Genomic DNA, 15422 nt, shown 5'->3' with positions numbered 1-15422 from the left:
CTTTTGGCGAGAGACCATAAAGGAAGGTGGAACGCGTGTTATGTTTAGGGGAGGCCCCCAAGAGAAAGGTGGCTCTCCCAGAGTAGGGGAGCAAAGGGCAGTTCCAGCTCACTCCCCGTCCCTTCAGGTATGCGAGCTCGGGGGACCAGCTGCTCCTTTACCTGAGTGACAGAGTCACGGAGATGATGCCACGTGCAAACTGGGCAGGGAAGGATTGGCTTGTCACTAAGTGCCCAAGACCCCTGGCTGTGTGCACCTCCCCTTAGCATGCTGACCCTTCCACGCCCACCACCACGCGTTTCTTTCTTAATTTCAGAGTTCTGCCCATGTAGAAAAGCAATTCAGGCATGTCTTACTAAGACAAAGCACGGCCCTTCGGTGGCAGGAGGCGTACGTGCCTAGCAAGCCCAATGACACCTCCCGCAGGCCTGAGACCTCGTCCCCAGACCCGCAGCGGGCAGGAGTCAGTGACCTCGGCAGACAGAGGGGACCAGGAGACTCAGCTCTGTGCTCCGAAGGGGGAGTCTGCTTGCCAGGCAAGCATAATAACCCCAGCAACACGTTTACAGGGTGGTGGCCATCTCTTTACAGGCCCCTAAATGGCTGCCTCCCAACACTTCCTCCTTCCCAGGCTCCCGAGGAGGGGTCAGGCACAGGTCTGGGTGGGTGTGACCAGGGACATTTTCCTCCTATCACAGCCAGTGGTGCAGGGCAAGAAGGCAGGGAAGAGACCATGCAGGTGACAAGACCTTTCCCATCACAAAGGCGGAAGCTGGCATTGGGTTACTGATGACACAGGTCCACAAGTGTGGCTGAAATACAACCATGAACTGCTGGGTCTGTTCAGTCACTACAGGCAGCCTGGTGGAACTGCCCTGACCAAGATAAAGAGCACAGGGGAGTTATTACGAAACAGTGATCCCAGCAGGCCACTGCTGGCCTGGGAGCAGCCATGAGAGCTGAGAAAGCGCCATGGGGCTTTGCTTCCAGAAGAGGTGAGGACTTGGTGGGCCAGGGACCTCGGCGACCGCCGGTTCCGCAGGTAAGCAGATGCTGAGTGGCAAAAATACAAACCCAGAGGCGCCACTGTGGAATCAAGAGAAGCCCTGGCCCACCGGTGCTCACCGCCTGGCTTCCTCAAACAAACTGCTTCAAACTTGCAGAACATCAAAAGCCAGATGGGCTGAACTGAATAAATCCACAGGCAAGAAGCCAGGCTCCCCGTTTGCTGTAGAAATAGGCCTGGACTTGATGTGAGTCTTCGCAGCTCCGACAAGCTGGAAGCTGGCACAGGTCCCAAAATCCAAAATAAAATGGCATTTAATTGTGACTAGACTCTAAAAAAGATGTCATACTATCTCCTTAGCTTGACACACACGCAGCGTTGAACCAAAGACAACTGTCTTGAAAAAAATCTGACCTCTTTTTTTCTCCCAGTAAGAATCAATAGATTATTTAGATGTTCAGTGGCAATGTTAATAGTCAAAGGAACCATACACAATAAATGCATTAATATTATATGCCCTAAAATCCACACTGTCATCCTTCAGACGAGGTGATGGTTCTATTTCCAAAGAATATGACCTTGTTCTACCAGAGTCAGAGGGTCCATTTAGAATGTGTATCAGCAGAATTAAAAAAAAAGGGGGGGGGGCTGGAGAGATGGCTCAGTGGTCAAGCGCTTGCCTGTGAAGCCTAAGGACCCCGGTTTGAGGCTCGATTCCTCAGGACCCACGTTAGCCAGATGCACAAAGGGGCGCATGCGTCTGGAATTCGTCTACAATGGCTGGAAGCCCTGGTGTGCCCGTTCGCTCGCTCTCTCTCTCTCTCTCTCTCTCTGCCTCTTTCTCTGTCTGTCGTTCTCAAATAAATGAATAAAAATAAACCAAAACAAAATGCTTTTTACAAAAAGGCTGCAAATGCAGGCCCCAGGCATCTTCTCCCATCCCAGCACTGCCACCCGGGTCACGCTCAACACCTCCCTTTCTAACCCCATGAGGACGGCTCGGGCAAAGACACTCAGCCCAGCCACCCAGTCACTGACTCCTTGCTGCAGCTGTATAAGCAGTGAGACACGGGCCACTGAGTACCTGGCTTCAAACCCATTTCCTGGCTGTCTATAACCATGGGTAAGTAGCTAACCAATGTGGCCTCAATTTCCCTAGTGGTATTAAGGGGGTAATGTGAGTCCTCCTATGTATGACTGCTCTGAAGGTTCAATAGGTATTTGCCCAGCAGTGGGAATAACAGCTGGTGTGTACCACTGCTGGTGTGTTTAGTTAAGACTGCACACCACTGCTGGTGTGAGTAAGACAGAATGCTGCTGGTGGGCGGAACACGGCCTACCAGGAAGGGAGGCTCTAAAGGAGAATGGTCATGTAACCTCACTGTGAAACATGCCACGCTTTCATCATTACAGGCTGCGTCCACATATTCATTCGAGGACCAATCTTTTTACTAGAATGCACAAAATGGATTCAGATAAAGCCTCTGCTCCCAAATGCATAGCTGAATAGGCAAACAGGAGTGTCCGGGGCAACAAGGGACCTAAGAAAGCAGAAGGTAGGGAAATGGAAGAGAGGGGTCTAACTTAGTAGATGGGAAATAAAAAAAAAAAAAGTGCTTATGGAGCACAAAGTCTTAAAGAAAGAGCAGAAATCTGCTCATTAAAACATCAGAGAGCTTGAAAGACTATTACAGCCCTCTCGTTTCTCCTGTGTGTGTGGAAGGCAAATTGAAACGCAGCGTGTGACAAAGCAGACATCCCATGCACTTCGTTAACAGTAGCTGACATTTATTGGTGGCTGTGCCGAGCACAGAGCTAGGCCCTGTAAAGGAATTTAATCCTGGCCACAGTTTCACCGCCTCCTAACTCAGCACCATTATATGACGGCCCCTGTTCTAAAGTTCAGTAGCACGGGGTGCTGCGTGCCAGAGAGCACAGTTAGAACATGGCTCGCACGGGGGATTCCAGAGCCCCTGCCGCACCGTCCTGCCTAAGTCAGCCGTGACCACACTCACTCTGGAAAGCAGTGGCGACTAATAATCTTCACATTAAAAAGGCAGCTGAGGGCTGGAGAGATGGCTTAGCGGTTAAGGCGCTTGCCTACAAAGCTTAAGAAGCCAGGTTCTATTCCCCAGGACCCCTGTAAGCCAGATGCACAAGGTGGCGCATGCATCTGAAGTTCATCTGCAGTGGCTGAAGGCCCTGGTGCGCCCATTGTCTCCCTCTCCGTCAAGTAAGTAAAATAAGTAAATAAAAAGGCAGTTAAAGTCAATGAGGCAGCTACCAGAGTTTGTCTGTCCCCTTCCCAAGTCTGTCTTTGCTCGATGCCCAGACGCACAAATCAGGAATCCTGCCTGCAGGTGTGAACTTAAGGACACAATGCCCCTGGCTCAGTCTCACTCTCACTCGGGCCTGTTTACTCCTCTTTTTTTTTCTTTTTTTTCCCCAGCAACCTACCAAGACTTTGGTAAGAGACAACACTGCTGCCCTTAATGGTTCTTCTGGAAGGCCCTACCCCCCCCCCACTTCCTTTCCTCACAGCAATCCCCTTCCCTCTTCCTGCACCCCACTCACTCACACAAGGCCACCGCACCCCAGCACGGAACGTGCCTGCTTCTACTGAGCATTTAAATCTCAACTGGGGGCTAGAGACATGGCTCAGCAGTTAAAGACACTTGCTTTCAAAGCCTGAAAACCTGATGGCCGAGGTTCGGTTCCCCAGTACACATGCAAAGCTAGATGCACAAGGTGGCACATGCCTCTGGAGCTCATTTGCAGTGGTGGGAGGCCCTGGCACACTCATACTCACTCTCTGTCTGCCCCTCCCCCACCAATACATATATAAAACTACCTTAAAAAATAAATTAAAAAATTCAAGGGGAGAGATAGATCCTTCTGCCTTATATTCTCAGGACAGACACAACAGTTGATGAATGCTTGTTCAATAAAGTAATAGACTTTCTATGACCAAAAGTCTAGGGCCCCTATGTCCCACAGAACATGAATGGAGCCAGAGCAGAGACCACAGGTTTTCTCTGGGATCCCCACACAGCTTTGGAATTCAGGATGACATAGCCATGTCTCTCCAAAAAGGCCCATCCCAGGCAGTCTGAGGATGGTTTCCTACCAGCAGCAGCAGCAGCTCCCAGGAGCTCGCTAAGACAGAGTTTCCGGCTCCCCCTCAGACCCGAGGAGTCAGGAAGTGGAAGACTGGCCCTAGATCCGTTTTCACCATCCTTGCTTCTGATACTTCGGGGCTCAAGAGCCTTGCGTGCGGAAGGCAGACCTCTAAGTGCAGACTCAGTCAAGAACACAAGCAAGTCTCCGTTTTCTGTCCATTCCACAGGTACTGGCCAGAACTGAGGAGACTGCAGGAATGGAGCACTCTCTCTCACTGGATTTGTAGATACGGAGGGAGATAAAGACCTGATTATGAAAGAAAGCTGTACGTGTGTATGTGTGAATGTACGTGTGTGCGTATATATGCATGGATGGATGGATGTAAGCATGTGTGTGATGATCGCTAAATGGAAAATGGCATTTTCTAACTTCTTCTCATTTTGAGCTAAACATGAACATAATTTGCCCTGCCCCGATCACTTATGAGGCGGTTCTGATTCAGGGCCGATCTTCTAGGGTCACGGTGAGCCAACGTAAGTGGTGGAAAGAGAAAGTGCAGAAGCACTGTCAGGTGGCGTGAGCCGCCAGGCTGCGTCCCAGCCTCATCTCTGTACCCTGGCTGCTCAAGACATCTCGGGAGGGCTTTGAAGGACCGAAGGTGAGGGCGACGCAGGGAGCAGGCCAGACAGGCAGGCTGCCTCCAGCCTTGCTCCTGTCTAGTGAGCCAAAGCCCGAGGCCCATGGACAGTCATTCCCTCCAATACAGAAGCACTGGCCCTCCTGGGGTCAAGTATCTATGCTGCACTCACACACATTCTGGGGTGATGCGGAAGGGTATGGGTGGAAAGTGAGATAAACAAATGCCTTGCTGGCAACTGGAATGGGCTTCACTAGCAAGTTCTGGAAAACGGATGCAAATACTGTCATGAAAACTGGAAGCCACGGGGTCAGAACAGTGAGGACTCAGCCCAGCTCTCTGAACAAGCTCCCCGAGTGACCTGAACACGGACACCCTGCCCCAAACCGTGGGCAAAGTACCAGCTCCTCCAGGGATGCCTCCACGGGCCCAGCCTATTCTGTGCAAAGATTTACTCAGAGTTGAAACAACCCAGATTTCTTCAACCGAGCTTCTTCATACAGTCTTTTTATTTTTATTTATTTTATTTTTATTTTTGTTTTCAATGAACCCCTAGGTCCGGAATGCTCTGAACAAGAGTTACATCTTCCCATCTCTACATGACTAGGAAAATGCAACGAGTTGAGAGCCTTTGCTGCAGAGAGTGCAAGCACGTTCACCCGGCACACGACGCGTGGAAAACTAACTCAGTGGCTCCTCTCCTTACTGGTGTTCGAGAACCACCCCTGCATGCCGTCCTGCAGGTAGAACACGGAGCTGACTGGCAGCCGGTGGGCAGTCTGCAAACACGGCAGGGCTTCCTTGCACCCTGTCTTTAATCACTTTAACCCTCTTCCTAATAGAAAACTGGAGGCCAGGGCAATTCAGCCTCGTCTTTTGTCATTTCCCTGCCATAAATATGCACCAGTCTGTGTGTGAAAAGCTGGAGGAGGAGGCAAGCTTGCTGGACATTTATCACGCTCTGTCCCCTGTTAACAAGCAAATACTTTAGCTGAATGGGCCATTAGCAATCATTGTCAAACTGAGGATGCAAGCTGTTTGGATGTGACCTGCTTCTAAATTAGGGGGTGTCCCTCCTCTTTGATGTATCTAGACAAATGAAATTGATCTTTGGACACAGGTGACTGAATTAAGAAAGGAAGGAAGGTAGAGTGGCAGGTGCTTGGGCATGGGAAGCGGTAGGCCACGATCTTCAGATGTCTTTGATAAGGTCTATGGTAATTGTAGTTGTGATGGAGAAAACTGGCCATACAAACAGTTTCCACAGCTCAAACAACTGAGCCAGCTGCCCACAAACAAGGATGAAGTTAACGAAATTCGCCAACACAGAACAATCTTCGCTGGCTTCACACAGAAGTCTGGACAGGCTACAGGCTGCTTTAAGACCAACAGACCAGAGTTACCCCGTGGAAAACATCTCCAGGACACACACCCCATGAAGAAAGCCTCCTGGGGTGCTGCAGCCTCACAGTTCCTGAAGAAATGCTAAGACTTTTTTTTTTCCATGATGCCAACTGAGGGCAAAAAGAAAACCTTTCCCTTCTGGTGGCTTGACCCAGCTGCAGACGCTAACCCTAACCCTAACTCTGTATGCGACCCAACCACAGGACACACAGCCAATGGCTCACTTTGTTGAATGACTCAAATGGGAAGTAAGGAAGACAAACACAGAAGTGTAGCTTCTCTCCAGGGTGTTGGGTTGGGGGGGGGGGGGGAGAAGGGTACTACGAGAGAACAACATGGAGAGCTTCTGTTTATAACCTGAGTGTGGATGGCAGTGTCCTTTCTTAATCCTATAATGGACACCGGGGAGCCCACCTGATCCAACCCAAAGGTTACCACTTAATTTACTAGGGAGTGTTCAGCCTGCTGGTTTTCATGAGCGGGTGGACTGAATTAAACTAAAAGACCCCTTCTCTCAGTTTCGTCACCTGTTATTTTTTTTCCTATCTCCCCAGGGTGGGGAAGAACAAATTCTCAGGAGAGCAAGGAGCTGGGCAGGCCAACATGCCAGGCTTCCCCTCGCCCCTCCCAAACGCGGTGTGAGATGCAGTCGGGCCTCGGAGATGACAGACCTCAAAGGCCTCTGTTTTCTTTTCAGATAACCCCAGCCCTACCTACACACCCCGGTCTCTCAGTGGCTGCCCAGCAGGCCGCTGCCCGAAGCCCAGCGAGATGAAGGCCAGGGCCCTCAGAGTGCAGCTAATCCTTCGGAAGGACTGCACTGCCAGGCCAGGAGTTAAGCAGGAAGGCTTGCAGGCCTAACGACCACGGCCATCTGAAGTTTTAATCAGCCTCCATCTCCATCTGTGAAAGGGCCGTCAATGAAACCTACCTTGGCCATATTATCTTCCACCAATGAGCAAGAACTGAGCAGCTTTTCTTCACCGCCTCAGCCTCCCCAGACCACAAGAAGGGCTTTCATACTTCTAATCCCAGTCTGTGTGATTCTCACATAATACCAACAGCCTGAAGCAAGGGCCTGCACCCCACACCCTTTTCAGAGACGTGTCATTTCTAACATCAAGCTAATCTATATGTTGCCATGGCTTCCCCTTTATCTGCCTTTACATCTTATGAACTGCATGGATTTACCACATTATTTTTATCTGAAAGACAGAAAATGGTGGTTTTATTGCCGTACAATCAGATTACTGCGGCCAGCTTCTCTATGCCTTTTTACCATACTTCAATCAAAAGAGATCAGTTTCTTTATGCTGTGCCCTTGATTTACATTACATCTGTGGAGACCTAGTCTGGGTTGTAATCCCCTTATTAACGATGACCAGGGTTGATTTGCCTAAAAATAAAAGCAAATTGTGTCAGACCCTTTCACTTTGTTTTTGATTCGGAACTACAAAATGGATTACTAAAGAAATCTTCAGAGTTCACACGGCCGGTATAGTGCTGAATTTAAAATGAGAATTAAACAAGTTAAACAGGGGAGCCATGTCACGGTTTACGTTCTCCATCATGGGAGAAGGGCTGAACTGCTTATGTCTTTGTATTCCTTGGCTCTATAGAGACAATGAAGCCACAGGAGTTTTTCCAAGCTGCTCGGAACACGTCCCATTTGCCACCCTTCTTCGCTGTTCTCGTCCCTCCCCCAGCTCCCCTTAAGGTGGGGAGGGGTTGCTCTGCACCGAAAGCTAATTCCTGACCAGAAGCTTATAATTCTACAGGCGCTGCACATTTTGATCAAAATATTTTAAACAGTTCAACACTTCTTAAGGCACTACTCTGGTACACAAAGGGTGTGCTCATAAACAAATCTATGTAGGTCTATAAGTGACCCGAAAAACAGGTTCTTGATGTCAGCAGTGAGCAGAGCAGCAAACAGGCCATTTTGATCATCTTCCAGAGAGGGGAGCCTTTCTATGTCCAACTTATAATTCTGGGTTTTACGGAGAAAGTTTTCATAAAACATCAAGAAGATATTGTTCCTAAGTGAATTTTTCCCCTCCCTTAGGGTCTACAGTTTGTATTTCCTTCTCTCTGCCACTCCCTTTCCTATGCTGCGTCCCGCAGTCACTAGGCTAGGGGTTTGGAATAGTTTTCCAGTAGGTGACTGCACTCTGAAGTTAGTGTCACATTAAGCTCTGGGCAGCCACCAGAAATGTTTCAGTGGAAGAAGGACTGCAAAGACACCGTTGGTCTAAAGGCGGTCACCATGCGGATCCACCAACCAACCACAGGAGCCACCGTAGTTAGTGCTAGGGTAAGAGCTTTCAGGATCATTAATTAAATGTACCAGTTCCAACATGGGGTCTCTAGGTGGTCCCCAGTGGCTAATTCACCTGTCTTCGAGCTTCAGTCTCCAGGGTGAGGAATGCTGGAATCATTTGCATTTCTTTGCATGGGTAAGGACAAGTGTCAACTGACAGGCTTTGAGAAAGATTGAGAACCAACTGCTTAACAAACCATCTTAACCTCCAGCCCTTGTTTCTGAGGCGGGAAGTAGTAATTGTGGAGGTTAAGAAGGGCAGTCCCGAGACACATGACTCCCAGATAAATTCTCATCGGCAAAGAAGGCTCCCCAGCTCGTGGTGAGCTCTCCCTTCAGCCCGGTCTCTTTGTGATCCGCCTGGCTCAGTTGTGTGTGGACAACGACAGTCCATTACCTCCAGTTCATCATCCTGACAAAACGTGAGGAATGTGGATGTGAAAGCACTAACAATTCCACCCCTGGTGCTCGGTGCTGCTTTATCTCTAGATTAGAACCGACAAGATTAACCCAAACGCAAACTGCGGAGCATAGTTCAAGGGGCTATTCAATCAGAGCTGAATGTGCATTTGTTTACCTACAAAAATAAGAATTGCAGACACAATAGAAGGCAGGCCCGCGTATATATGTTGTTGAATGGGCTGTTTAAACAGTGCTATCCATTGTAGTTTATTTTATCAATCTGACAGGTCCATATTTATTCAGAGCCTGACTGGGGAGAGGCCCATGTATCTGGATATGATCCAGCCATTCTTTTGGACCAAGTCAATCAATTTCAGGAATTCAGTATTATGTGGGGGCGGGGGGGAGATTACATAGGAGAAACAATGCTTTGTTAAGTAACTATTGAGTATGTGATACTTAGGGAATAGCAAACCCAGACATAAATTCATGCTGGAATGAAATTTGCAACAGTTTAGTTTACTCAAGAATTTCATTCCAAGTCAGATTTATTCATCCTAAAGTGAAACTATGATCAATTTTTAAAAATACACCCAATACTTTCTTGTTGGCAAAAATATCAAGTTTGGGTAGGGAAAAGATCTACTGAAATGTTAGTTAGAAATGATAACGAGGCTTTGCTGTTCTGTCCTGAATTAAAAAATATTTGAAATAATCTAAGTGGTACCTGCATCTAGAGAGGCCCCCTAGGTAATTCAACGGGGCAGCCCCTCATCATTCAGTACCCAGAACTTCTTTTAATTATGACGTAAACTCGCAGGGATCGGTGCACAGGCAGTGTGATTAAAGTAGTTATGGAGACTGGAGTTTACAAAGGATTTTCTGGACCCTGTACTCCAACAGCTGCTGTATGCTCCGTATGTGGACCACCTGCTAAAGAGGCTGACCCCCAATGAAACAAATCTAATTACTGATGGCTGCTTCACTGCAAACGAACTGTTCCACAGCTCACGCAAAGAGATGTGACTTTTCAGGGGGGGTTGAGATTCTCCCTGCCATGTCCTACTCATTGCTTGAAACTGCACCCCCCCTCCGCCCCCAAGAAAGCGTGCAACCTCCTCACCTGAAGAAGTGTGAAGCAACCCTGGGTAACTGGTTGAGGCCCTCCTCAAACTCAACACGGGCCTGCATATCTGCATCCTGCCAGGAAGCCTGTTTTTCTGATCTCATAAGCTAGCGTTCAGCTATATACTTTCCAAAGACACATTACCCAGTTTTCCAGGCAAGCCTTTATGGGGAAGATATTCTCAAGGAGATTTTACTGTTGAGGACAGGGAGGAATCACACCAAGAGCAATACCAGCAGTGCAAGGAGGCCTGCCCCTCCTGAGCACAGGCTCCTAACAGGTAGCGTATCTGTGGCGACAGCTCAGAAAAATACACTCATTTCAAAATATCCGGACTGTGGGTACCAGTCGCCTCCCCTTCATCATCAACACATCACAACATCAAGATACTGCTGCTTGAATCCCGGGGGAGGGGGTAGAAATAACCATCCTTCTACTTATTATTAATTATTAGTATTATTTTTCACAAGTCAGTGGTTCTTCCATCTTAACCCACTGGGAATGCGGATGCATTGCATGTGCTGAGCTGAACGCTGAAGGGGGCTCATTTCTTTGAACTCGATTTAAATATAAATGTTAAATCTGGTTAGAGGGGGAAACAAAAAATAAATAAATGAAAACAGCCTCCGGAGAGGAGAGAGGCTGCGAGTGAAAGTGCGAAGTGGCCAGGCCGGGCGGGGGCGGGGCGCAGCAGCATTCGGCAGGGAAGGGTGACCTCTGTAGGCGCCCCGCGCGCGAGCAGCGGCCGCCGCCGGCCCGCCCGGGGCGCGGGAGGGAGGGGCGCGCGAGGGAGGCGACGGCCGCGGGGCCCGGGGCCCAGCCAGGCGCCTTCCGGCCGCACTCGGTGCCTCTCAATTCCGTATGGCTGTAAAGATGCCACCGCCAGGAGAGTAAACACCACACCTTACATTAAAAGCAAAAAAAAAAATCTATAGTGGATCCGAGTACAAGGAAGAGGCTGCATTAAGTTTAAAACCCCGAGCTGAGCCTCAAAGGGCCACCTAGCCGTCTGCTAGAATTCCTGCAGAGGCCGGTGCTACGACATTCAGGCCCTTTGTCACCGGCGTGTCTGCGATGTGTTGGTAAAATTGAAATGGGCCACTTTTCGGGGAATGGGTAGAATTTTAGCAATCCCCACATCTCTCTACTCCGTGCTCCGCTAGCTCAACTTCAACTAGGCCATTGATTTTTGTTTCTGGGCTCAAATGTTCAGTCCAGAACCCAGGCAACGTCTCCCCACTCTCCCCAAGGCTGGCCGTCTAGGACGGCGCAGGGCATTTGCAGCCTGAGAACGGGGCACCGTGTCACACGGAGGGCACCGACACCCAGTAACGCGGCCATACCCCTCGGGACGGACGGCGTTTCCTAAAATCCTGACCGTCCCCTGGTAATCCGAACTTCCAAGTTCTCTCCCCAGGGCCCAGCTTTACTCAAAGTAAGTGCGGTTCCAAGGCGCCAGCCCGGGGAGGGCGAAGGCTGCAGGGATCGCGCCGGCTGGCCAAGGCCCGAAAGCTGCTCGGCGCGTTAAGGCAGCCCCGGGGGGCGCGCACAGTCCTGGCCACCGGCTCGCCAAGGCAGCGAGCAGCCGATCGAGCGCCGGGCTCAGCGGCAGGAGAGCCCGGCCCGAGAGAGGTCTCGCCGCCCGCCTTCGCCCGCAGAGCCCTCGAGCTGCAAGCGCACACGCGCGCGCACTCGGGCTGGCGGCGAGGCGCGCGGGCTCCAGGGCCTCCCCGCGACCCTGTCTGTCCCCCGGTCCCAGGGCGACGCGCCACTGACCCAGAACCCCGGGTCACGAGTCGCCTGGCCTCGAGGCAGGGGCCTCGCGGAGCCTGCGCTCCTGGCGGACGAGGGAACGAACGAGCACAGCATCCCCGCCCAGGTCCAGAGCGCCCGCGCGCCCGGCGGGTGGCACCGTCCTGGGTCCTCGCAGAGAAGGGAAGGGCATCGGACGCCTTCCCGGACGCGCCACCCGAGTGGCCAGGGGCGTGGGTCACCCAGGGGCGCTTCGGCGTGTCTGAGAGCCCGCGCTCCCCAGCCCCCCGGCCAGGGAGAGGCGGCGGCGTTGGACGGGGCGCCGGGACCGACGGGGCAGACACCCGGGTTCCAGGAACGCGCTCCGAGGCTCCGCCGGCCGACCCTTCCTCCCGCCCGGACGGCGCGCCGTACCCCAGGGGCGGGCGGGGAGCAAGGAGGGGATGGTGAAAGCCACTTACTTGGAGTTCGAGGAATTCCAATAGATAGGCTCTAAAACTATCGATCTGGAGATGGCAGTTCTGCATAAAACCATCAAAACTCCCCAGCAGTACTTCCACACGGAGTCCCTCCGGGCGGCCATGGCCAAGCCGGTTCCCCAGCGCCGCGAGGGCGACCCGGGACGTGGAGAGGCGGCAGTCCCGATGCCCGAATCCTGCGGGGCGCGGCGGGAGGCCCGGGCGCGCTCTCCGTGCTCCGCCGCGGCCCTCAGCGCGCGGGGTGGGGTCGCACGCGTGGGGCGGCGCGGCGGCTCCGCGGACTCGGGGCTCCGGGGCGCCGCGCAGGACGCAGCTCGGACGGCCGGCTCCCGGGCGGCTCCAGGGTGTCCGCGCCGGCCTCGGAGCAGAAGAGCGCAGGGTTGGGGACAAAGGCCCGAAGCGGAGCGGCGACTTTGGGAGTCGAGTGGGCGCGGGGCGGCGGGCGGGCGCTGCGTCCGGAGCGGGGCCGCCGGTGTCTCACTATAGATCCAGGGGAGCGGGCAGCGGCCCGGGCAAGCGTCGGCACGGTTCCATGGTCCGGAGAAGGGCTCCGGTCTTCTTCCTCGGGGCTGCCGGCCCGCGGAGCCGCGGGGAGGGAGCTCGCTTCCCCCGCACGCCCCCCGACGCGGACGCGCGCGGGCCTTTGTGTGCGGGCGGGGAGGGCGCCCGGGACCCGCTGTGCGCGCAGCTCCGCGAGGCGCCCGGCGCCGCCGTCCCTGCCGAGGAGTCCGCGCGGCCGGCGCGCTGTCAGAGCGCTATAAACGCGGGGCCCCGCCCCGCCGCGCGCAGCCCATTGGCCCGCCGCGCCACAGCCTCGCGCTGATTGGCTGGCCGGTCCGTCTGTCCGCCGCCCCCGCCCCGCCCGGCTCCGGGCGCGGGGGGCGGGGCGTCGGCTGACAGGTGAGCCCCGCCCCCGGCGGTCGCGGGTGGGAGCCGCGCGCGGCGCGCCGGGCACGGGGCCTGGGGTCGCGGCCAGGCTCGAGGTGGTCGTCCCCGCGGCCGGCGGGCTGGCGCAGGCAGGGCGCACCGAGGCGCCCCCGGCCCCGTCCCGGCGCGCGCGTGGGCATCGGTCCCTCCGCGGCCCCCGCGCGCCTCTCTCTCCCGGCCCCACGGCATCAGGCGCGCGGGGACCCGCGAAGCCCACGTCCCGCGGCTCCGTGCCGTCGGCACGGCCGGGCAGCAGCTGCTCGGGGCTCGCCCTGCCAAAGCCGCGGCGACTTTCTCCTCCGCTCGTCCCGGGAGACCGCCGCCCCCACCCCCGCCCCCCACGGTCCCGGCAAGGTGCGGAGACGGGGACGGGCCTCCTGCGGCGTGCGGAGCCGCGGCCCGCGCCCAGGCCCGGCGCGCCCGCCGACGTTCCCTGCAGCCTCGGCCGGCTTTCCGCGGACCCACAGCGCCCACTAGCGCCGGTCCTGGCTCCCGCCGGCCGCGCGGAGGCGGAGGCGGCGGCCCCGGCGACGAGGGGAGCAGCGCGGCGTGCCCGCGAGCCGCCCCGCGCTCTCCGGCCGCGCTGGAGTGTCGTCCCGCCCGCGGAGCCGGGCGCGCTCTCCCCGCTGCCTTGTGGTTTTCATTTGGAGCAACATTTGCAGTACGCTGAAATTTTCACAACGTGAAGCATCTTTTTAGTGTCCCTCCCACCACCCCCTTTCTCCTCTACAACAATTGCCGAAGGTTCTTCTGGATGCATCTTTAAATAGTCACCTCTTGAAACATAAACACTAATTCGTTAAGATCAAAACCCCGTAAATTTTGGAGATGGCCGTGACTACTGAGGAGGATCAAAACTCGACAAAGTGCTAAGGGGAAAGAAAAGTTTCTAAAAACCCACTACGGTATGCAAAGTACTCATCTATTCCAAACAAATCTTTAGAGAAAACTTAAGCCTTTGTTTGGGGTTTTTTTGTTTTGTTTTGTTTCTGTAGCACTGTGTTTGCGGGCTCCCACCACCGAGGAGCGCTCCCCATGCTGGAGAAACGTGCCCCAAGAGCGCCCGTGACGGGGTCCGCCTGGAACTCCCTGGCACAGTTCCAAGAACACTGCTAAAGGAGGGATGCCCACCACGACGTGAGCTTCACAAGACTAAAAGCGCTCATTTTCAATACGGCTTAAATAGACCGTTTCTGAAGGAATTCATTGGAAGCTAGATGGTCTTTTTAACAGAACAAAGAATACCCCCATGTTCTTGTTACCAAACATACTGTGAAATTTAAATTGTGACCTCTCTGCTCCTGCACATCCTCTCCCAAGCAAACTACAGGAAAGAAAGGAAATTTGTATTGTCTGAAAATAACCCAGGTTCCAAAAATACCATTTTCAGTAGATCAGATAGTCTCACACCCAGAGCATTTTACCTTGGAAAGACTGCAAATGTGCATTCAAAAACCGCTCCCAGTTTTTAAAAGTACTTAAGTAACAAAAACCGACACAAAATATTTAGTCTGTGGCAACCTGCAATACGAGTGCACGCCCTCCTTTGGGGAGCAGCCGTGCTTGGGCACCAAGGAGAAACCCCGGCAGCAGCAAACATCATGACAGAGTGACTATACATAATTCTGGAAACGAAAACAATCTCATGCCACTTCTATCTACTGCATACACACACACACACACACACACACACACACACACACACCAGATCAAAATGTCACTGGAGTGTGTACATCAGCTTAACACTCTGTGCCTTTGGACGTCATTTATGAATAAATTCTTGGTTACTTGTGAAAATCTGAAATCTCATCTGGGTGTGGTGACTCAAGTTGGAGAGGCAGACGTAGGACTGCTGTGAGATAGCAGCAAAGGCTGGCCTAATGAGTCAAGCTCCAGGTCAGCCTGGGTTAGTGGGACCCTACCTTTAAAAAAATAAATAAAACGTAACTCACCAGGATGTACTTTACTCCATGCTAAAAGACACAGTTTCATTTCAGAAGAGGAAATTACCAACTTCTGGAGCTAAGGAAGTTTCTAAAAGTCAGTAAGAATTTGGGAATCTTAAAAGTATAAATGGAAAAACGAAAAACAAACAAAGAAAAACGTATAAACAGGGCTGGGGAGATGGCTCAGCGGTTAAAAGGGGCTTTTAAAGCTAAATGCACAAGGTGGCCAAGTGTCTGGGATTTTTTTTTTTTTTTTTTTTTTGTAGCAAGAGACCTCCGCCTGCCCATACATTCTCCCCCTCT

At 52.9% G+C, this 15422-nt stretch overlaps 1 protein-coding gene across 2 annotated transcripts in view; it reads right to left on the bottom strand.

The window, feature by feature from the left end:
- Window positions 1–12427, bottom strand: part of Efnb2 (ephrin B2) — a 49790-nt gene extending 37363 nt beyond the window's left edge. The window contains exon 1 of one of the 2 annotated variants that reach the window (XM_045145790.1): window positions 12229–12427. In XM_045145790.1, the coding sequence (XP_045001725.1) occupies window positions 12229–12350 (122 nt within the window). In that variant the 5' untranslated portion in view covers window positions 12351–12427. The remainder of the gene's footprint in view (window positions 1–12228) is intronic. The other variant, XM_004663400.2, reaches the window with a different exon arrangement.
- Between the last annotated feature and the right edge of the window lie 2995 nt (window positions 12428–15422).

This window comes from Jaculus jaculus, chromosome 3 (genome assembly GCF_020740685.1).
Source record: "Jaculus jaculus isolate mJacJac1 chromosome 3, mJacJac1.mat.Y.cur, whole genome shotgun sequence".
Lineage (NCBI taxonomy): Eukaryota > Metazoa > Chordata > Mammalia > Rodentia > Dipodidae > Jaculus > Jaculus jaculus.
Note: the sequence above shows the minus strand (reverse complement) of the source record. Positions and strands in the feature narration are given on the sequence as shown.